At 39.8% G+C, this 22,087-nt stretch overlaps 1 protein-coding gene across 4 annotated transcripts in view; it reads left to right on the plus strand.

Moving 5' to 3' along the window:
* GRIP1 (glutamate receptor interacting protein 1) overlaps nt 1–22,087 on the plus strand; it is a 434,525-nt gene that overhangs the window by 334,938 nt on the left and 77,500 nt on the right. For all 4 annotated transcript variants that reach the window (XM_062202081.1, XM_062202082.1, XM_062202083.1 and 1 more), the window contains 2 exons: nt 4,368–4,554; nt 5,148–5,293. In XM_062202081.1, coding sequence (XP_062058065.1) covers nt 4,368–4,554; nt 5,148–5,293 — 333 coding nt within the window. The remainder of the gene's footprint in view (nt 1–4,367; nt 4,555–5,147; nt 5,294–22,087) is intronic.

Raw genomic sequence — 22,087 nt, forward strand, 5'->3', positions numbered from 1 at the left:
GAAGCAGCATCTTCTGGTGGTTTTCTGACACTGGTAGCCAAAAGTATGATATAAAAAGCAATCAAAGTGTACTCACTGTCAACAAAACCACTCCTGAAAATGTGATCTGAATTAGTGGTGGTGGTCCATATGTGACACAGATCTTGCAATTGTAGGCTGCCACCCATGAAAAGCTTAGGAGTAGAAGTTGCCTTCCTCCTAACCCCCTCTTCAGGCTACTATAACTTTAATCCAGCTGAGACAGAAAGAAGTTGATGCTTCTCAAGGAAAAGGGTTTTTTTTTTTTTTTTTTTTACTTATTCCTTCCACACTAATGATCTACCTTTCCTTCCCCTACCCCATCAGCTACCATGATCTACCATGGTAGAATAGTTTGGGTCTAGGAAAATGACTTCTAGTTCATTATGGTAGCTATGAGGTGTCTACATGAAGTGTTGATTCCAAAAAGGAGCATGTAAATGATATCTAAAGCTTAATGAATTCCTTATTTAACTCACATGTATGGAATGTGCCACACACTGGCATATCTGGTGTTAAAAGAGCTGGTCCTAGCTTTTCAAGATATCAGTGTCAAGTAGAGAAGTAGTCATGTAAAAAACCAATAAATGCTAAAACAGGAATATGTGTTAGAAATGTGAAAATGCTAGAAAATTGAGTATCTAGTTTCACCTGAATGTTGCTAAGAGGACATCGAAGACTCGGGGCAAGGACTAAAGGGGCAGAGGGTTCAGTATGTACAAGACACCAAGTTATACAAGCAGGACTAGGGGCGTGGCTTGGAGGAACAAGAGACTGACTAGGCATAAGATGAACTCATTTAGGGCTTTTGTGTTCTGCTAGAATCAAAAAGTTTTTTTCTATACAAATAGGAAGTCCCTGAAAAATTCTAAAGGGGGATGACCTTTGCATATTAGAAAGACACCTCTGGCAGCAAGTTGGTTGTTGCATGACACAAAATGCAGAAATACTGGTTAGAGGTCTATAAAGTAATCTCTATTAGCAATGATGACATTTCATTTTCTAGAAGATTCTGAAAAAATATATATATATAATATATATTATATATAATATAAAATCTGTAAGCATTCATCATGATAGGACTCAGAAATATTTTATGCTAGAAGAATTGAGTAAAAAATAGTGGAAACATAATTAAGATACTGAAACCAAGAAGGGAAAAGAGAATATATACAAGGTGTGTCTCAGCGGTCATCCTTAAAAGCCTTAGCAACTGATTGAATGTGAGATCACGAGGAGTTGTAAGTCAGAGGCTACTTTGAGATTTCAAGCCTGGAGGACTTGTACACAAGATGGTTCCATTCACAAATTTAGTAGAGGCAATGAGAAAGGGAAGATGATTAATTTCATTTGAAAATGCAGAGTTCAAGAAGTCAATAAAATGTGTTTGTGTATGAGATACCTGTCAAGTGAGGAGCTGGAGAGAAACTAGAAAGATAGATTTGAAAAAATATGGGGAACAGAGGCTTCAAAAAGTTTGCAGAAGATGAATAGAAGATAAGTTCATTTAAAAGTTTTTGAAATCTGTGAATTCTTTTTTATTACACATTTTTCATGAACTTTCTGAATACCCTGTCATTTGGCCAGAGGTCATATCATGGATGTTTTGGAAGAGGATTAGGGGAAGTGTGCAAGTAGAAAATGCTTGACAGGGTTGACTTTGTTTTGAATGCAGACGAAGGCAAAGGAACTGGAAGAGACTGAAAGACAAGAAGCTGGGGGCAAAGCTTCATGGAAACCTGGAGAGCAACTTCAGAAAGAAATGGGTGGTCCCAAAGCCAGTTGCTGCAGGGAAGTTAGAGGGGATGGGAACATTGTAGCAATCTGTAAGTCATAGGTGAAATGGTTCTGCAAGAGTAAAGGGAAGAGCCAAATTTCAGAACATTTAGTTATCCACACAACTCTGTAGACAGAGGTCAGAAAGCTAATGGACTGAGTAGAAAAGTTTGAAACAGCAGCAAGAGAGTTTTTGGAGACACAAAAATCACTGAGGAGATGGAAAGGGATAGTATCAAAAACACTAAAAGGAGGAGTTAGCCTTGAAAAAGAAGAAAGCATACATTCTCCTGAAGTGGGTAAAAAGAGTGAACAGGTGATGATGCAGAGTAACTGAGGTTGAGAATGATATTTTTCAAAGAATGGTTATAAATCATGGATCTTTACAATCTTGAAGTAGAGTGTTAAAGTTTGATGGGTTGAAATGCTTGAGACAGATTCTGTAAAGGATCAAAGAAGATGCCAAAATATTATGCAACAAAGGATTCCAAGACCCAATAGTAACTTTTTCCAGCACGTTACCAAATGGTGTCAAGTATTAGAGTTTTACAAATCTCATGAGGTTTAAAAATATCTGATTACTAGCAGATGTATCATTGAAATACTCACTAGGATTCCAGGTAGAGTATGCAGGGAAATGATGCCAGTAAAAGGCAGTGAGTTCCCAGCTGCATTCCCAGGAATTCCATGTGAGGCCAGGAGAGGCCAGTGTAATGTCCCATTTCCACCTCAACTACAGTAGCTCTGTTTTTATTTGGACAACAAAGACATCCCTTAAATGCTTCTACTTGAAGGAAAAAAATTCGTTACTATTATTTGAAGGGCTGGTGTTGTGGCTTGATGGATTAAGCTGCTGCCTACGAAGCCAGCATCCCATAAGGGCACTGATTCAAGTCCTGGCTACTCCACTTCTGATCCAGCTCCCTGCTAATGCACCTGGGAAAGCAGTGGAAGATGGCCGAAGTCCTTGGGCCACTGCACCAACCTGGGAGACCCATTTGAAGCTCCTAGCTTCTGGCTTCAGCCTGGCCCAGCCCTGGCTATTGAAGCCATTTGGAGAGAGAATCAATGGATGGAAGACTTCCTCTTCTCTGTAACACTGCCATTCACATAAATTATATATATATGTAAGTACATATATATAATATTATTTGAAAACCACGAGGAGACAAGTTAGAGGAAATAAGACTGTTAGTCATAAAGAGGAGGAAACTAGGTTGTAGGGACTGGGAAAGGTGGTTAAGAAGGGGTATAGGGGTATGTGATGAAAAAGGTTGATTAAGAGATTGAAATCTTGGAGATCTTTCCCATTTTAAGGAAGTTGTTGTCCAGCTTGGGGCTCTGCTGGCAGAGAGCTGGAATAGGGTAGAATTGTTATGATTGCCATTGAGATTCCAAGAGAACCAGAAAGCCAGAACATTAAAAGGTTGTCACCATGATGTCAAAGATGCTGAGGGAAAGGAGATGCTACAGGTTAGCAGGGGTAACTAAGAGTCAAATCTTGAAATTATCAAGGTAATAGGAGGAATTCTTTAAGTACAAAATTAAGGATTTGAAGGTGAGACAAAGAAGAAATGAGTATAGAATATGGAATTTTAAATAGGTGCTGTTTGAGAGGACAGCACTACATGCAGGGAGCAATAATATGATAAACCTTTCTCTCTTCTTATCCCAAGTAGAGGGAATGAAAAAAAATGGCTTTGAGGTCTCTGATGTCATTAGGTTTCAGTTAAAGTAGAGGGGACAGAAGACACTTTTGGAAGCAAGTAATCTTATATGGAGGACCCTGCAGGTAGAGAGCTCATGTACAGAGAGCACAGATGACCAGGTCCAGTAGGCAGGGCTGAGAGAGAGAAATCCCACAGCCCAATCATAAAAGGATGGATATAAAACAGGTATTTCTGCCTAGAGGCTTACATAAGTTTCAGAGAAGAGAAATGAATTAATTAGGAGACCTAGTGGGAAAGCTCAAGAGCAGAAGAGAACAAATTTAAGGTAGAAGGAATGGGCAGAGGTTAGATGACTCTATCCTGTCAGTGCAATGCTAGAGAATGGATGAGGATCAGCATAGCTGCACCACCCCCAGGCTAGATTTAGTAATTTCTTCAAAGCTCAAGTTCAGGTTGTTTGGAGAAAATCAATGGAGCTCAAGTGCAGATGGCTACATCACATAGCTCAACTGCCTTTTTTTCTAGATAGGATTCAAACTCACAAAGTGATGAAATGACTTATCTCAAGGCCTCCCAGCTGGTGCTTAGTGATAGAGCCATGGTTGGAACCCATGTAGCTTGACTCCAAGACCATTCTTTTCCTACATCCCCACAACAGTCCCTGGTTTGATGGATTAGGAGGTGGAGGAGGCTGCATTGTTATTATGATTTAAGTGTGACAAATATTGGGAGATTCATATATTTTGTTGAGCTCAGGCTACACTTTTTGATAAAAAGCCAAAATTTAACCTTCTGCCATTGCCAGAGAGCTTTTGCTCAGAGATACAATCTGTTTTGGAAGTGCTGGAATTACTGGCATTTGCTCTAAACTAATGTCATTCTTTTTCATGTTTGTTCCTCTAGTGTCTTTAGCCTCTAGCACAGTGGGACTGGCTGGGCAGGTTGTCCACACAGAAACCACAGAAGTTGTGCTGACAGCAGATCCTGTCACAGGATTTGGAATCCAACTGCAGGGCAGTGTGTTTGCCACAGAGACTCTCTCTTCTCCACCTCTGATTTCCTATATTGAAGCTGACAGCCCAGCAGAGAGGTGAGATACTTTCTTTCACAGTATTTTTTTTCTGCTCTGCATTTCTGATGCTGGCTATCTTTGAACGGCTAATAAATTATGGAGCAGTGCTCAATGCAGGAAATGCAATACATAATGAACACTCTGCCCATTAAAATAGAATTTTATGTTTTTGATCAGGTTTAAGACAATAATAAGCATGGACACTTTTATCTAGAAGATTTTGTCCATCTGGAGACTAGAGGCTATATTAATTAAAAAGGAGAAAATCTATGAAAAAAATCTAAAGTTTAAACTTTAATCTCTTTGCCATATAGGAATGATTCATCATTACTATAAATTGTTTCAGATCATATTATAACAATACCATGGTTATGAATTATTAATTATTATCCTCTCTGGGATAGTTTAAGATTCCTTTCTTCACAATTGTAACCTGAAAATCAACAAGAGTGCAAGGCTTTGACATTTACCTAGTCTGATGCCCACAATGTTGAATAAACAAGAACAAATGGTTATGCTATTTTTCAAGAACCAAACAAGATAGATTTGGAATGCTCAACTTGAAAATTATTTATTCTATCTACAACCTCTAACATGTGATTCTAAATTAGATGTGGGGTGCTACAGATTGGAGACAGAGTGATGGCCATTAATGGAATTCCAACTGAAGACAGCACCTTTGAGGAAGCCAATCAGCTCCTCCGAGACTCTTCAATCACGAGCAAGGTCACTCTGGAAATCGAGTTTGATGTTGCAGGTATAACGATAATCTTAAGTCAGTGACAGAGTCAGGAGTGGGCTGCAAGTGAATTAAATTGGTTGTGTGGCAGAGGGGAAACTTTTTTTATATACTGAACGTGTTTTCTTTAAGAGGTTTGGATGTCATTTTGATTTGAGCATTCATTAAAATGTTATTTTGTGTTATTCATTAAAATGTCACCACAAGAACAACTGAAAATAAATGTGACAAATTGAATAAGTAATAGCCACTATAGAGGTGATTTTTTAAAAAATCACATAGCCTTTATTCTTTCTGACTTTCTTTTATATGCTAGTAAACCATATTCTTCAGTCACAGAGATAGGAAAAGTCTCTCTGACACTTCTCATTGCAAAAAGAAAAAAAAAAAAGAAAGTTCTATAGGGAGCAATGAAAATTCATTAGGTGGATTTATACAATCCCAGTAGGTAAGTATTTGCCCTTTAATGTTCAAGAGAAATTGCACCAGACATTTGTTAAAAAAAAAAATAACAAGGAAGATGTTATTCAAGAATGTTGCAATAGGGGTCAAGACTATTACCTTAGGGAAGAGAGATGGAACTCAATTCCAAATATAACCAGGACAGGTAAGAATTTATATATAGCATTTAGAGAGGTCAGGGCATCATTAGATGAGAAATTACCAAGAGAAACTTGGTTAGATATCAAGGTTGGGAGAATTCTAGCTAAATTGGCTCAGAATGATTCTTGTCAAAACTCCCAGGCACAGGGCTTGGCCAAGGAAAAAGCATAATTAATCAGGAAGTAGTCTTAGAGAAGCCTAACTGAAGTTTGGTCATGGAGGGAGTTCTAGTCAGTAGCAGACAGGCATATGGAGTGAAGAAAGTTGTCTTCTTGCAGTGAAATGTTACCTCATAGAATCAAGAACCTCTCCCAGTCAGTAAAAATATGTTTTGGGACGCAGGAATCACATTATTCCAACAAATATTTGCATAGTATTTACAAGGGTAGTCCACAAAGTTTGTGGAAAAGTGGAGTTAAAGGATAATCTTATTTCAGTGCAATGATTGCGAATTCCATGCATAGCATTTTCACAATACGCATTTCCGTGAACCTTTTAAAGACCCTTCATACTATGTTTTTTTTCCCGACCTTTTTTTAAACTTTTATTTAGTAAATATAAATTTCCAAAGTACAGTTTATGGATTACAATGACTTTCCCCCCATAATTTCCCTCCCACTCGCAACCCTCCCATCTCCCGCTCCCTCTCCCATTTCATTCACATCAAAATTCATTTTCAATTATCTTTATATACAGAAGATTGATTCAGTATATACTAAGTAAAGATTTCATCAGTTTGCACCCACACAGAAACACAAAGTGTAAACTAGTACTGTTTCAGTTCTAGTTATACCATTAATTCACATTGGACAACACATTAAGGACAGATCCCACATGAGACATAAGTACACAACGACTCCTGTTGTTGAATTAACAATTTGACACTCCTGTTTATGGCATCAGTAATCTCCCTAGGCTCTTGTCATGAGTTGCCAAGGCTATGGAAGTCTTTTGAGTTTGCCGACTTTTATCTTATTCCGATAGGGTCATAGTCAAAATGGAAGTTCTCTCCTCCCTTCAGAGAAAGGTACCTCCTTCTTTGATGGCCCCATTCTTTCCACTGGGATCTCACTCACAGAGATCTTTCATTTAGGTTTTTTTTTTTTTTTTTTTTTTTTTTTTCCAGAGTGTCTTGGCTTTCCATGCCTACAATACTCCCACGGGCTCTTGAGCCAGATCCGAATGCCTTAAGGGCTGATTCTGAGGCCAGAGTGCTATTTAGGACATCTGCCATTCTATGAGTCTGCTGTATTTCCTGATTCCCATGTTGGATCATTCTGTCCCTTTTTTATTCTGTCAGTTAGTATTAGCAGACACTAGTCTTGTTTGTGTGATCCCTTTGACTCTTAGACCTATCAGTGTGATCAATTGTGAACTGAAGTTGATCACTTGGACTAGTGAGATGGCATTGGTACATGCCACCTTGATGGGATTGTATTGGAATCCCCTGGCATGTTTCTAACTCCACCATTTGGGGCAAGTCCGATTGAGCATGTCCGAAATTGTACATCTCTTCCCTCACTTATTCCCACTCTTGTATTTAGCAGGGATCACTTTTCAGTTAAAATGTAAACACCTACATGTCTATTGAGGTCCTTGGCCCATCTCTTAAGTGGGTTGTTTGTTTTGATGTTGTGGATTTTCTTGATTTCTTCGTAGATTCTGGTTATCAACCCTTTATCTGTAGTATAGTTTGCAAATATTTTTCCCATTCTATCAGTTGCCTCTTCACTTTCCTGACTGTTTCTTTTGCAGTACAGAAACTTCTCAATTTGATGCAATCCCAAATGTTAATTTTGGCTCTGACTGCCTGTGCTTTTGGGGTCTTTTCCAAGAAGTCTTTGCCTGTACCTCTATCTTGCAGGGTTTCTCCAATGTTCTCTAATAATTTGATGGTGTCGGGTCATAGATTTAAGTCTTTAATCCATGTTGAGTGGATTTTTGTGTAAGGTGAAAGGTAGGGGTCTTGCTTCATGCTTCTGCATGTGGAAATCCAATTTTCCCAGCACCATTTATTAAATAGACTATCTTTACTCCAGGGATTGGTTTTGGAACCTTGATCAAATATAAGTTGGCTGTAGATGTTTGGATTGATTTCTGGTGTTTCTATTCTGTTCCATTGGTCTATCCATCTGTTTCTGTACCAGTACCATGCTGTTTTGATAACAGCTGCCCTGTAGTATGTCCTGATATCTGGTATTGTGATGCCTCCGGCTTTGTTTTTGTTGTACAAGATTGCTTTAGCTGTTCAAGGTCTCCTGTGTCTCCATATGAATTTTAGCATCATTTTTTCCAGATCTGAGAAGAATGTCTGCGGTATTTTGATTGCTATTGCATTGAAACTGTAAATTGCTTTTGGGAGAATGGACATTTTGATGATATTGATTCTTCCAATCCATGGGCATGGAAGATTTCTCCATTTTTTGGTATCCTCTTCTGTTTCTTTCTTTAAGATTTTGTAATTCTCATCGTAGAGATCTTTAACGTTCTTTGTTAAGTTTATTCCAAAGTATTTGATTGTTTTTGTAGCTATTGTGAATGGTATTGATCTTAGAAGTTCTTCCTCAGCCATGGCATTGCCTGTGTATACAAAGGCTGTTGATTTTTGTGCATTGATTTTATATCCTGCTACTTGGCCAAACTCTTCTATGAGTTCCAGAAGTCTCTTAGTAGAGTTCTTTGGATCCCTTATATGAAGAATCATATCATCTGCAAAGAGGAATAGTTTGAGTTCTTCATTCCCAATTTGTATCCTTTTAATTTCTTTTTTTGCCTAATAGCTCTGGCTAAAACTTCCAGAACTATATTGAATAGCAGTGCTGAGAGTGGGCATCGCTGTCTGGTACCAGATCTCAATGGAAATGCTTCCAACTTTTCCCCATTCAATAGGATGTTGGCCGTGGGTTTTTCATATATTGCTTTGATTGTATTGAGGAATGTTCCTTCCATACCCAGTTTGCTTAGAGTTTTCATCATGAAAGTGAGTTGTATTTTATCCAATGCTTTCTCTGCATCTACTGAGATAATCATATGGTTTTTCTTCTGTAGTCTGTTAATGTGGTGTATCACATTGATTGTTTTGTGAACATTGAACCTTCCCTGCATGCCAGGATAAATCCCACTTGGTCTGGGTGGATGATCTTTCTGATGTGTTGTTGCATTCTATTGGCCAGAATTTTATTGAGTATTTTTGCATCTATGTTCATCAGGGATATTGGTCTGTAATTCTCTTTCAGTGCAACATCTTTTTCTGGCTTAGGAATTAAGGTGATGCTGGCTTCATAGAAAGAATTTGGGAGGATTCCCTCTTTTTCGATTGTTTTGAATAGTTTGAGAAGAATTGGAGTTAGTTCTTCTCTAAATGTCTGTTAGAACTCAGCAGTGAATCCATCTGGTCCTGGGCTTTTCTTTGTTGGGAGGGCCTTTATTACTGATTCAATTTTGGACTTGGTTATGGGTCTGTTTAGGTTTTCTATGTCTTCCTGGTTCAATTTAGGTAGGTTGTATGTGTCCAGGAATCTATCCGTTTCTGATAGATTTCCCTGTTTGCTGGCATACAAGTCCTTGTAGTAATTTCTGATGATTCTTTTTATTTCTGTGGTGTCTGCTGTTACGTTTCCTTTTTCATCTCTGATCCTATTGATTTGGGTCTTTTCTTTTTTTAGTTAGTTGGGCCAATGGGGTGTCAATTTTGTTTATTTTTTCAAAAAACCAGCTCCTTGTTTGGGTGATTTTTTGTAATGTTTTTTTGGATTCAATCCTGTTGATTTCTTCTCTGATTTTGATTATTTCTCTTCTCATACTAGATTAGGGTCTGGTTTGCTGCAGATTTTCTAGATCCTTGAGATGACTTGAAAGCTCATCTATTTGGTGCCTTTCCAATTTCTTGATGTAGGCACCTATTGATATAAACTTTCTTCTTAACACTGCTTTTGCTGTATCCCATAAGTTTTAGTATGTTGTGCTGTTATCCTCACTTACTTCCAGAAAATTTTTGATTTCTCTTTTAATTTCTTCTATGACCCATTGTTCATTCAGGAGCATGTGTTCAATCTCCTTGTGTTTATATATGCTCTAGGGATTCCTGAGTTGCTGATTTCCAACTCATTCCACTGTGGTCTGAGAAGCTGCATTGTATGATTCTAATTCTTTTGATTTTGCTGAGACTTGCTTTATGGCCTAGTATGTAGTGAATCCTAGAGAAGGTTCCATGTACTGCTGAGAAGAATGTAAATTCTTTATGTGTAGGATGAAAAATTCTGTAGATATCTGTTAGATCCATTTGGGCTATAGTGTCATTTATTTTTTTTTTTATTTTTATTTTTTTTTTGACAGGCAGAGTGGACAGTGAGAGAGAGACAGAGAGAAAGGTCTTCCTTTGCCATTGGTTCACCCTCCAATGGCCACCATGGCTGGCGTGCTGCGGCAGGTGCACTGCACTGATCTCAAGGCAGGAGCCAGGTGCTTATCCTGGTCTCCCCTGTGGGTGCAGGGCCCAAGCACTTGTGCCAACCTCCACTGCATGCCCGGGCCATAGCAGAGAGCTGGCCTGGAAGAGGGGCAACCGAGACAGAATCCAGCACCCCAACGGGGACTAGAACCCGGTGGCGCCGGCCTATAGTGTCATTTAAATCTACTGTCTCCTTGTTGATCATCTGTCCTGTTGATCTGTCTATTTCTGAGAATGGAGTATTGAAGTCCCCCAGTACTGTTGTATTGGGGTCTAAGTCTCCCTTTAAGTCCCTTAACAAATCTTTTAAATAAACCGGTGCCCTGTAATTAGGTGCCTATACATTGATAATCATTATATCTTCCTGTTGAATTGATCCCTTAATCATTATATAGTGCCCCACTTTGTCTCTCTTAACATTTTTTGTGTTGAAGTTTATGTTGTCCGATATTAGGATGGCTACCCCCGCTCTTTTTTCATTTTGTTGGTATGGTATATCTTTTTCCAGCCTTTCACTTTCAGTCTGTATGCATCTTTGTTGGAACGATGTGTTTCTTGTAAGCAGCAAATAGATTGATTTTGTTCCTTAACCCAATCAGCCAATCGGTGACTTTTAACTGGACAGTTCAGGCCATTAACGTTCAATGTGACTATTGATAAGTAGTAACTTTGCCCTGCCATTTGCCAAAGATATTTTCTAATATATGCTCTGAACTTCCTGTGATCTTTTGCTGTGAGGTTTCCTTCCTTTACCTTCTTTTTTTTTTTAACTTTTATTTAATGAATATAAATTTCCAGTGTACAGCTTATAGATTACAATGGCTTCCCCCTCCAATAACTTCCCTCCCACCCGCAACCCTCCCCTCTCCCACTCCCTCTCCCCTTCCATTTGCATCAAGATTCATTTTCAATTCTCTTTATATACAGAAGATCAATTTAGTATAAAGATTTCAACAGTTTGCTCCCACATAGAAACACAAAGTGAAAGATACTGTTTGAGTACTAGTTATAGCATTAAATCACAATGTAGAGCACATTAAGGACAGAGATCCCACATGAGGAGCAAGTGCACAGTGGCTTCTGTTGTTTACCCAACAAATTGACACTCTAGTTTATGGCGCCAGTAACCATCCTAGGCTGTTGTCATGAGTTGCCAAGGCTATGGAAGCCTTCCAAGTTTGCCGACTCTGATCATATTTAGACAAGGTCATAAAAGACAGAGTGAGGATAGTAACCAATGATCCTAAGAGTGGCATTTACCAGGTTTGAACAATTATACAGCATTAAGTGGGGAAGAGGACCATCAGTACACACATGTTGGGAGTAGAGCCATTGGTGGTAGAGTAGAGGTTATGATTACAAAGGAATGAGGCCCAAGTGCACTAGACAGGGCCTAGAACAAAGGACAGAGTCATTATTAGAGGAGCTAAGAAAGGTGCTGTCTAAGCTACAAGTAATTTTTCTGATTGAGAGGCAAATAGAACCTGATAGAAGGGACTTGATAATAATCTGGTGGGCTTTAGGCCTTGTAAATTCAGAGGCCCAGACCTATCTATCTCTTCACATGGGGTATATCCTAAGGGAGGTGTGAACCTCCTAGGGGAAGGCATTCTGTTGACTTTCATTACTTGGCTGGCCTGGGAGGAGAGCTGGCCAGGTAAAGGCAGGTGGCATCTCTAACAAGAAATTTACAGTTCTACCTGCAATGTTGCTGACCCTACTTGGCCATACCCTCAGCTGCAGTCGTCACTTTGGAAGTTGGGCTGAGTGAAGGGCTTTTCAGCTTAGAGCCAATAAGATCTGTGGCTCTGACCTGGGCATCCTTTGACTCCAGGGAAGGTCCATTTCCAGTGATCCAACTCTTGGCAGAGCTGCCAGGGCTCTTCACAAGCTGACTTCTGCTGAAGCCCAGGCTTACCACATTGAAAGCCACTGCAGTGGACTGGCCTGTTGGGTCTCCTTGAGGGCAGATCACTGTACAGATCAGCCAGTAATAGGCCTGCCACCCATTGCTTCTGATGGCTAGCTTTCTTTTCCTCCTGGTTTGTGTTAAAGCAGACCAGAGGATGCAAGTCAAGGGAGTGCCCAAGTCCCATCTCTAATCTTCAGTGGCCAGAACTACAAGTCTATAGTCACAGGCATGTTCTGTAGTAGTTTTTCTAAGGTAGACAATGCCCATGAGGAAAATTATATTCTCACGTTAAAACTTTCTTTCCCTTTGGTCTGAAAGGGAGGTTTTTTCTACCACTGTATACTTCGCTGATGGCGAAGTGAATCTAGCTATGAGATTATTATTTAAGTTCTTATTTTGGCTATGCTATTACAGAAAAATGTTAGCCATCTCTTTTATAAGGTCTAAAGATTAAACTGTGCGTCCTACAGTTTCCTTCCTAATAGAATTAGTTTCCTACCTTGAAGAGAATAGAGAAATGAAAGAACAAGTTGGGCTTAGAATAGAGAAATGAGGGAGCAAGTCCTAGATCGCTTGCTGACATCAGCAATATCACATGAATACTTAGCAAACCGTTTCAACCATTAGATAACAACTTAAGAAAACATTTACCAGAAGGTCCAATGCCTTCTATAAATTTTAAGAATCATGTATTTGAAAACACCTCTTAAATATCTAACATGGTGTAGTTTGTTTAGCCAGTAAACTTAAGCACAACCATCTAAAATGTTTTTAGTTTCTTTCTACCAACAAGTTTAAAACATATGGTACACAGATTCAGGTCACAGAAATTAAAATGTATCTTTGATTGATTTTAGCAGCTTAAATTTATGGATAATCTTATCTATAAGCCATTTAAAATAAAACTCTTAATAAAATTTCCCCATGTGGACATACAATATGTACACACATATAACATAGCATAATAGACCAATATAGCAATTTTAATAATAGCTTTTAAAATCTTTAACTCTTTTTGTAGGTTGCCAATTGATTTGAATTGCTTTTTCTTTTTAGTAACCTCAGTTAACCATACTTTCTCTCAGTTGGTACTGTTAATACATTATTGGCTTCATCTGTTTACAGAGCCATCCCAAAGTACTGAATACAATAAAAGTGGCTGGAAAAAGTCCATAGGAACCTATAGGAGGACAGCTAAACACAGAACCAACAACGCTTTAGTTTTATGAGCAGCACATCATATATAACTGTGGATGACAAAAGACTTTAAGTCGCCATGTTTAAAATTATAAACTCATCAGCCAACAAGAGGCAATTGCTTACTTCACAGTATTTTTGAAAGCACCTGTAGGATTTTACAAGTATTTAACCCTGTAGGCCTCTGGGGCTTTCTCATTAAGATAACTATCATGTCTAGTAACACAAGATCATTAGACTTTTTAATTCTCAAACATTTGTATTAATAGCATTTTCCATTATAGAAACTTAAAGTTTGGTACCACATCACATCTTGACAGTACTTCTAATATAATCCAAATAGCCTGATTAGTTGGTGTCTCTATAAGATGAGAGACATAGGTCCTTCGATTATTTCAGTTGGGCCCAAACTGGAAAAACCAAAGTCCAGGATTTACTGGGAATTTTAGAGACCAGATTGTTTGAAACTTTGATTTTTTGAATGCCTGTCAAGAATGCCAAGAAGGCTCAAAATCCAAAATATCTGGTTGAAATAAGATTCCTTAAAATCATGACATAACATAGACCAAATATGATCATTGTTACAAGGTGATTATTTAAATCTTTGAAAATAAGCACATGTTTAAATAACTGATAGCTCTTAATAAAAATTCAGCTGTTTTTGAACAATTAGAATTTAACAGACATCAAGAGAACATAATAGATTACTTTAACACATTGCTTTAACAGAGCATCAGAGTTTAATTCTATGTCAAAGAGAAATTGAGCTTCCTGTGATCTTTTGTTGTGAGGTTTCCTTCCTTTACCTTCTTTCATATTGATGACCATGTTTCTGTGTTTCTGTATGTAACACATCTTTAAGCATCTTTTGCAGGGCAGGATGAGTGGCAACAAATTCTTTCAGTTTCTGTTTGCTATGAAAAGTCATAATTTCACCTTCATTCACAAATGAGAGCTTTGCAGGATATAGTATTCTGGGCTGGCAGTTTTTCTCTCTTAGTACCTGGGCTATGTCTCGCCATTCCCTTCTAGCTTGTAGGGTTTCTGATGAGAAGTCTGCTGTGAGTCTAATTGGAGATCCTCTAAGAGTAATCTGACATTTCTCTCTTGCACATTTTAGGATCTTTTCTTTATGTTTCACTGTGGTGAGTTTGATTACGATGTGTCGTGGTGAGGATCTCTTTTGGTCATGTTTATTAGGGGTTCTATAAGCTTCCTGTACTAAGATGCCTCTGTCCTTCTCCAAACCTGGGAAATTTTCTGCTAGTATCTCACTGAAAATGCCTTCTAATCCTTTCTCCCTCTCCATGCCTTCAGGAACTCCTAGAACCCGAATGTTGGGTTTTTTAATAGTATCCTGTAGATTCCTGACAATATTTTTTAGGTTTCTAATTTCCTCTTCTTTTCTTTGGTTTGCCTGTTTCCTCTCCTGTTCTCTGTCTTCTAAGTCTAATATTCTCTCTTCTGCTTCACCCATTCTGTTTTTAAGGCTCTCTAATGTGTTTGTCATTTGATCTATTGAATTCTTCATTTCATTATGATTTCTCGTCACTATCACAGTTTCTTGTTCCACTAGTTGTTTCATTTCATTTTGATTCCTCCTTAATATTTCATTTTCACGAGAGAGATTTTCTATCTTGTCCATTAAGGATTTCTGTAGTTCAAGAATTTTTTTTTTGAGAACTTCTTAATGTTCTTATCAATTTTTTGAGATCCGCTTCTTGCATTTCTTCGATCTCATCATCTTCATAATCTTGATTTGGGGTGTCTTTTTCATTTGGGGGCATCATAGTGTCTTCCTTGTTCTTGTTACCTCGGTTTTTGTGTTTGTTGTTTGGCATGTTGAGATATTTGGTTTCTTCACTGTGGTGTTTTTTCTTGTTACACTATGGCTCTATATTAAGTGGACTGTCTGCTTTCAGTGGAGCCTTAGAGGCTTGAGATGAGTGTGGCCTGAGAGCTCTGTTTGGTTCCTCAGGGTTGAGGGTGTGTCAAGGATGACCCTCCCAGGTTAGGTGTGGTAAATCTCTCTTTCTTTTTTTGATTTAAAAGGGAAGTAATTCCGCACAGCTGAACGTAATTGGAGGTAGTTAGCAGGCAAATGATATACCCACAGGAGCCAGAGATTGGAAGCTCTTTCCCAAGGACCACACAGGGAATCTGTGCTACCCTCAGTGTGGGCTCCAATTCTCCTGCAGTCTCCCACTGGGTTGCCAAGTTAGATGCTAATCTCCTGTTATTTCACCCCTCCCCCCAGAGTCAGGTTTTTCTGCTAGGCTCAGGGCTGGTGCAGACCTGAGGTTGCTCTGCTTATGACGTATGTCCAAAATGGCGCCTGCTCTGTCTTTCTCGCCTTTGAGAGGTGAGCGGAGAGAGAGAAACTTGTGTCCGTATCGGTCACTTTTTTTATTTTTTCCTCTCTCTCTTCTAGTTAGCCTGGTGAATTTTTCCCCACGGAGTTTCAAGCCTCATTCCCTCTAGCCTCCTCTTTCCGCTTGCCTGCTGGTATCTCGGGCTATTGAGGTTTGGCTCACCTCGCGTTCCAGCGCTGGTGTGTTGAGTCTCCGCTGGTGTCCCGAACTTGGGCTCCCACGCTCTCCACGCAGGTCCACTGTGAATCACTAGTTCTGGAAGAGTTTCCTCTGCTGTTTCATCCCCTACTCTTCCTTGACCCTGCAGTATCTCCACTTATATTAAACTGTCTCTCCCCCGGACTAATAGTGTGCTCCCTGCCTATTCCGCCATCTTGCCGCTCTTGTTTTTCTCCTTTACCTTCTTTCATATTGATGACCGTGTTTCTGTGTTTCTGTGTGTAACACATCTTTAAGCATCTTTTGCAGGGCAGGATGAGTGGCGGCAAATTCTTTCAATTTCTGTTTGCTGTGAAAGGTCTTTATTTCACCTTCATTCACAAATGAGAACTTTGCAGGATATAATATTCTGGGCTGGCAGTTTTTCTCTCTTAGTACCTGGGCTATATCTCACCATTCCCTTCTAGCTTGTAGGGTTTCTGATGAAAAGTCTGCTGTGAGTCTAATTGGAGATCCTCTGAGAGTAATCTGGCGTTTCTCTCTTTCACATTTTAGAATCTTTTCTTTATGTTTCACTGTGGTGAGTTTGATTACAAGGTGTCGTGGTGAGGATCTCTTTTGGTCATGTTTACTAGGGGTTCTATGAGCTTCCTGTACTAGGATGTCTCTGTCCTTCTCCAAACCCGGGAAGTTCTCTGCAAGTATCTCACTAAGAAGGCCTTCTAATCCTTTCTCCCTCTCCATGCCTTCAGGAACTCCTAGAACCCGAATGTTGGGTTTTTTAATAGTATCCTGTAGATTCCCGACAATATTTTTTAGATTTCTAATTTCCTCTTCTTTTCTTTGGTTTGTATGCTTTCCAGTGCTCTGTCTTCTAAGTCCAATATTCTCTCTTCTGTTTCACTGACTCTGTTTTTAAGGCTCTCTAATGCATTTGTCATTTGATCTATTGAGTTCTTCATTCATTTTGATTTCTCTTCACTATCACACTTTCCTATTCTACTAGTTTCTGCGTTTCATTTTGATTCCTCCTTAAGATTTCATTTTATCAAAGGGTATTTTCTATTCTGTCCAGTAAGGAATTCCGTAGCTCAAGCATTTGTTTTTGAATACTTCTAATTGTTCTTATCATAAATTATTTTGAAATCCGTATCTTGCATTTCTTCCCTCTCATCATCTTCATAATCTTGGCTTGGGGTGTCTTGTTCATTTGGGGTTGTCATAATATCTTCCTTGTTCTTGTTTCCTCACTTTCTGCATTTGTTGCTTGGCATTGTGGATTCTCCTTCCCTCACTGTGATGTTTCTTCTTGTTATACTATGACTGTATTAAGTGGACTGTCTGCTTTTGATGGAGCCTTAAAGGCTTGAGATGGGTGTGGCCTGAGAGCTCTGTTTGGTTCCTCAGGGTTAAGGGTGTGCCAAAGGTGACACTCCCAGGTTAGGTGTGGTAAATCTCTCTTTCTTTCTTTCTTTTTTTTTTTTTTTTTTTTGATTCAGAAGGGAAGTAATTCCGCACAGCTGAGCAGAATTGAATATAGTTAGCAGGTGCATGATATACTCACAGGAGCCAGTGATCTGAAGCTCTTTCCCAAGGAACACACAGGGAATCTGTGCTGCCCTCAGTGTGGGCTCAAATTCTCCTGCAGTCTCCCACTGGGTTGCCAATGTTACCAAATTGTAGCATCTCTGGAAAGTACTCACGTGAATTCTGTGAGTACTCTCCCCCACCATCTCTTTTTTCACAGTCTCAGTTCATTAGCACCACACATTCACTAGGTCCTAATCTCCTGTTATTTCACTCCCTCCCAGAGTCAGGTTTTTCTGCTTGGCTGAAGGTGAGTGCAGACCTGAAGTCACCCTGCTTATGACGTATGTCCAAAATCGTGCCTGCTCTTTGTCTTGCTCGCCTTTGAGAGGTGAGCGGAGAGAGAGAAACTTGTGTCCATATCGGTCACTTTTTTTTTTCCTCCTCTCTCTTCTAGTTAGTCTGGTGAACTTTTCCCCACGAGGTTTCAAGCCTCGTTCCCTCTAGTCTCCTCTTTCTGCTTTCCCGCTGGTGTCTTGGGCTATTGAGGTTCGGCTCACCTTGCGTTCCAGCACTAGTGTGTTGATTCTGCCGCTGGTGTCCCGAACCGTGGGCTCCCACGCTCTCCACGCAGGTACACTGTGAATCACTAGTTCTGGAAGAGTTTCCTCTGCTGTTTCATCCCCTACTCTTCCTTGACCCTGCAGTATCTCCACTTATATTAAACTGTCTCTTCCCGGACTATCAGTGTGCTCCCTTCCTATTCCACCATACAGTTTCTCCACGTGACTGACAAACCAACCATGCCTACCTGAAGTTTATTACAGCATAGGAAGTTAGAGGATAGAAGGTTACAGAATGACTGTGAGGTAAGGGGAGGGTAATAGGATGGTTCTCTACAGAGATGACATTTGAGCAGAGATGGTAATATTGAAATGGAGCCATCCATATGAGTTCCAGAAAGACAGCATATCAGTGTAAAAACCCTGAGCCAGAATAATAACCACAGTGGAGAAACAACAAAGAGCTCTTGCTGGAGCATGGTAGGGAACTAGGGGTTGGAATTGGAATTGGAGATGAGGTTGGAGAGACTCAAAGGGGCCTGTTAATTCAATGTCCTATTAAAGCATTCAGATTATTATATTACAGGGGTGATGGAACCATAGAGTGTTTTACACAGGAGAATGAATGATGATTGTTTTCCGAATGTGCCTTGTGAAATGGGGCAAAATAGCAGAAGCAGAAAACGCAGAAGATTGTTGTAGTTGTATGGAAAATAAATTATGGTGGCTTGACAAAGTGGCAGTGCTAGAGGTGAGAGGTGACAGAGAATGAGATTTAGGGTGTGGCTTGAGACAGGACTAATAGCACTTGCTTATGGATTAGATATGGAAGATATGGGCAAGGGAAAATCATGGCTGACTCCTGAGGTGTGGGGGGTGAGCAGATGGGTAGACAACAATATCTTTAACTCACAAGAAGACTAGAAAAGCAGAAATGTAGGGATAGCAGAAGGATTTCTATTTTGGTCATGAGCTAGAAAATTTACTTCCAGTATTAGAGAAAAAAGACAAGCACATCCATTGCTTAATACAAAAGACAATTATAGTGCACTGGTTATGAAGTGATAGGCACTGAGCTTTGTTCAGATCACTAAAGAGGAAATAGAAAGGATCAATATTCTCAAGGAGCTCAGAGCTGATTAGACAAGAACTGCTGAAAGATGAGTGTAGACTTGCTGAAGTAGTGCTGCTACTGGAATGCAGAAGAGGGTTCCCAGGAGAATACAAGCAACACTTCCTGAAGCCTGGGATTGGGAGCTTAACTAGAAAACAAGACCAAGGAGTAATCAATACATCAATGATTATGAAAGTCATTGGAAAAAATGAAGACTACTTAGAAAAGAGTGGCAGTAAGAAGGGGGCCAAGAAGGAGACTTGCCTGAAGAAAAGATGCTAGCTACAAAGGTAAAGAAGACTCAGTAGAAGTGGGAGGAGGAGGCAGCTTTATGGCTCAGAATGTTAAGCCCCTGTCTCTGACACCAGCATCCCATATCAGAGCACTGATTAGAATGGCTGTTCCAGTTCCGATATCATTCCATCCTAATGTTCCTGGAAAAACAGCAAGAGATGGCCAAGTAATTGGGCCCCTGTCACCTATGTGGGAGATTCAGATGGAGTTCCTGTCTCCTGGCTTCTACCAGGCCCAGCCCTGCCCATTGTAGACATCTGGGGAGTGCAAGAAGTCGGCTGCTGTTTTCAGAACTTCTACTGCATTTAGTTATGTAAACTTTGCTCTATTTTATATTACCTATCTTCTAATCTGTAGTTCTCAACCAGGGTCAATTTGGCCTCCATGGAACATTTGCCAAGGTCAAGAAATTTAGTTGTAGAGTTAGGAGATGGAACAACAGAAATGGGGATTTAAAGTTCAGAGGGTGTTGCTTTGTTTTGTTGTTTGGTTTTGTTAATGTTGGAGAAACTTACCATGTTTGGGACTTGAAATGAAGAAGAAAAGATAACATTGCTGGGATCAGGCACCCAAAGGAACGATATGGGGAGGTTCTCTAGAACGTACACAACTAATCTAGGACAGATTCTTATGGATTCAAGGAAAGGATGTGCGAATATAAATGTATATTTAGCTGTGTGGTTCATAGGAGAGCTGTAAAGAAAGAGTGGAAAAGTCAGCACCTTGGGGAGCTAAAAGAATGATGGTTGAGAATAGCAAATGAGGGGAATGAAAAAACCAACTGAAGCATGTAAAGGAATTTTGAAGCTAAGTGGTGAACCGCACAGAGTCCGGTTTAGAGAATTCAACCTGTATGGTGAAGTAGGTTTATTGTTGTACTGAACAAGAGCAGAGAACATAGAGGGTTGAACCAGAGACTCTCAGTTAAGGTTCAACAGAAAAACTTGAGTTGAAGAAGTTCAAATTGTTGCTAGGAGAACAGATGGATAATTATCATAGCATAAAAAGTTACCACAGTAATATTTATCAAGTACTTATGCTGTGGCCTGTGTGTGTACTACATTATTTAATCCATAAAACAATCATAGAAAAAGTGATTATTTTTTGTAAAAAAAATATTTATTTATTTATTTATTTGAAAGGCAGAGTTACAGAGAGGCAGGAAGAGAGAGAGAGACGTCTTCCATCTACTAGTTGACTCCCCAAGTGACCGCAACAGCCGGAGCTGTGTCAATCTGAAGCCAGGAACTAGGAGCTTCTTCCAGGTTTCCCATGTGGGTGCAGGTGCCCAAGGACTTGGGCCATCTTCTGCTGATTTCCCAGGCCGTAGCAGAGAGCTGGATTAGAAGTAGAGCAGTGGGGACTTGAACCAGCATCCATATGGGATGCCGGCACTGCAGGCAGCAGCTTTACATGCTACACCACAGCACCAGCCTGAGAACTGACTATTTTGATGTCCTCAGAAAATGGAGGCACACATAGTGAATGGTAGGACTGGAATTTTAACCTAGGTAAGCTGACTCCCAAAGCCATACCCTAACTACCATACAGCACTGCCTAAGTTTGGAAGACTCTCAGTTGGTGAGTGATGGGAATCAATAAAGAATCATCTAGTAGACTGAGAGGAATGGGAGGGCTTAAGAAAGTCTGTAGGTTTTCAGGAAGAAAACTGGGTACAGTGAGAGAAAGGAGGTAAAAGAGCTAGTGGCTAGGAGATTGAAGTCAAAGCATCATATTAAAGATTGACGTTTCAGAGAAGGTTAAGTAAAGCTCAGGGTAATGAGTTGCCTGAGTGGGAGAAGGGTGAAAACCATTCAACCAGGGGAAATCTGGGAATTGAGAATGCAGAAAGAGAAGGACCATCCCCATAGTGAAATTTCTCAGAAGGAGAAGATAAAATTATGTGAAAATATTTAAAAGTTACTTTCATTAGGAATTGGGATAACAGGGCTTAGAATGAGGAGGAAATATTAAATGCTGCATTGGACAAGCCAAGCACAATGCCATCAGAGGATCTGAACAGTAGCTCTGTCCTCTGCATCCTAGACAGCTCTTCTCTGGTACGTTTGGTGGTCTGCCTCCTTCATTTAGCTCAAATTGCACTTGCTCTGAGAAGACTTCCCTGACCCTCCATCATTTTGTACCCTCTTACCCCAGTTTATAGCTCTTCTCAGCCCTTCTTGAGCTCTGATTATTATGTTGTAGATTTATCTGTTCACTTTCTTCAATAATACAAAAGCCTGTGATGTCACAGACTTTGTACCTTTAGCTCACAAACAGCCCCTTTGCACCCAAAAATAGTGCTTGGAATACAAGAGGCTGTCCTATGTGACTTGGTGAAGAAGGAAGGGAGGGAGGGAGGGAGGGAGAAGTTGGCTCTCCTGAAGGACTGGTATCAGAAACTTCAGTCTGCAGCAAGAACCAAGATGGTTCCTGCTTTTTTCTGAGGCTTTTGGTCTCTCAGTGCTGTTGCTTTGTGCAAAAATGCTCCATTTGTCTCTGTAGACAAACTTTCTCTGACTTTTTATTGTATGTGGTCGCTGCTCCATCATTGCTAAAATGAAAGAAAGCAAGAATGTGATTGTCGCACATTAGATTTTGTAGCCTCCCAGTCATAAATC

The sequence above is a fragment of the Lepus europaeus genome, chromosome 10 (genome assembly GCF_033115175.1).
Source record: "Lepus europaeus isolate LE1 chromosome 10, mLepTim1.pri, whole genome shotgun sequence".
Taxonomy (NCBI): Eukaryota; Metazoa; Chordata; class Mammalia; order Lagomorpha; family Leporidae; genus Lepus; species Lepus europaeus.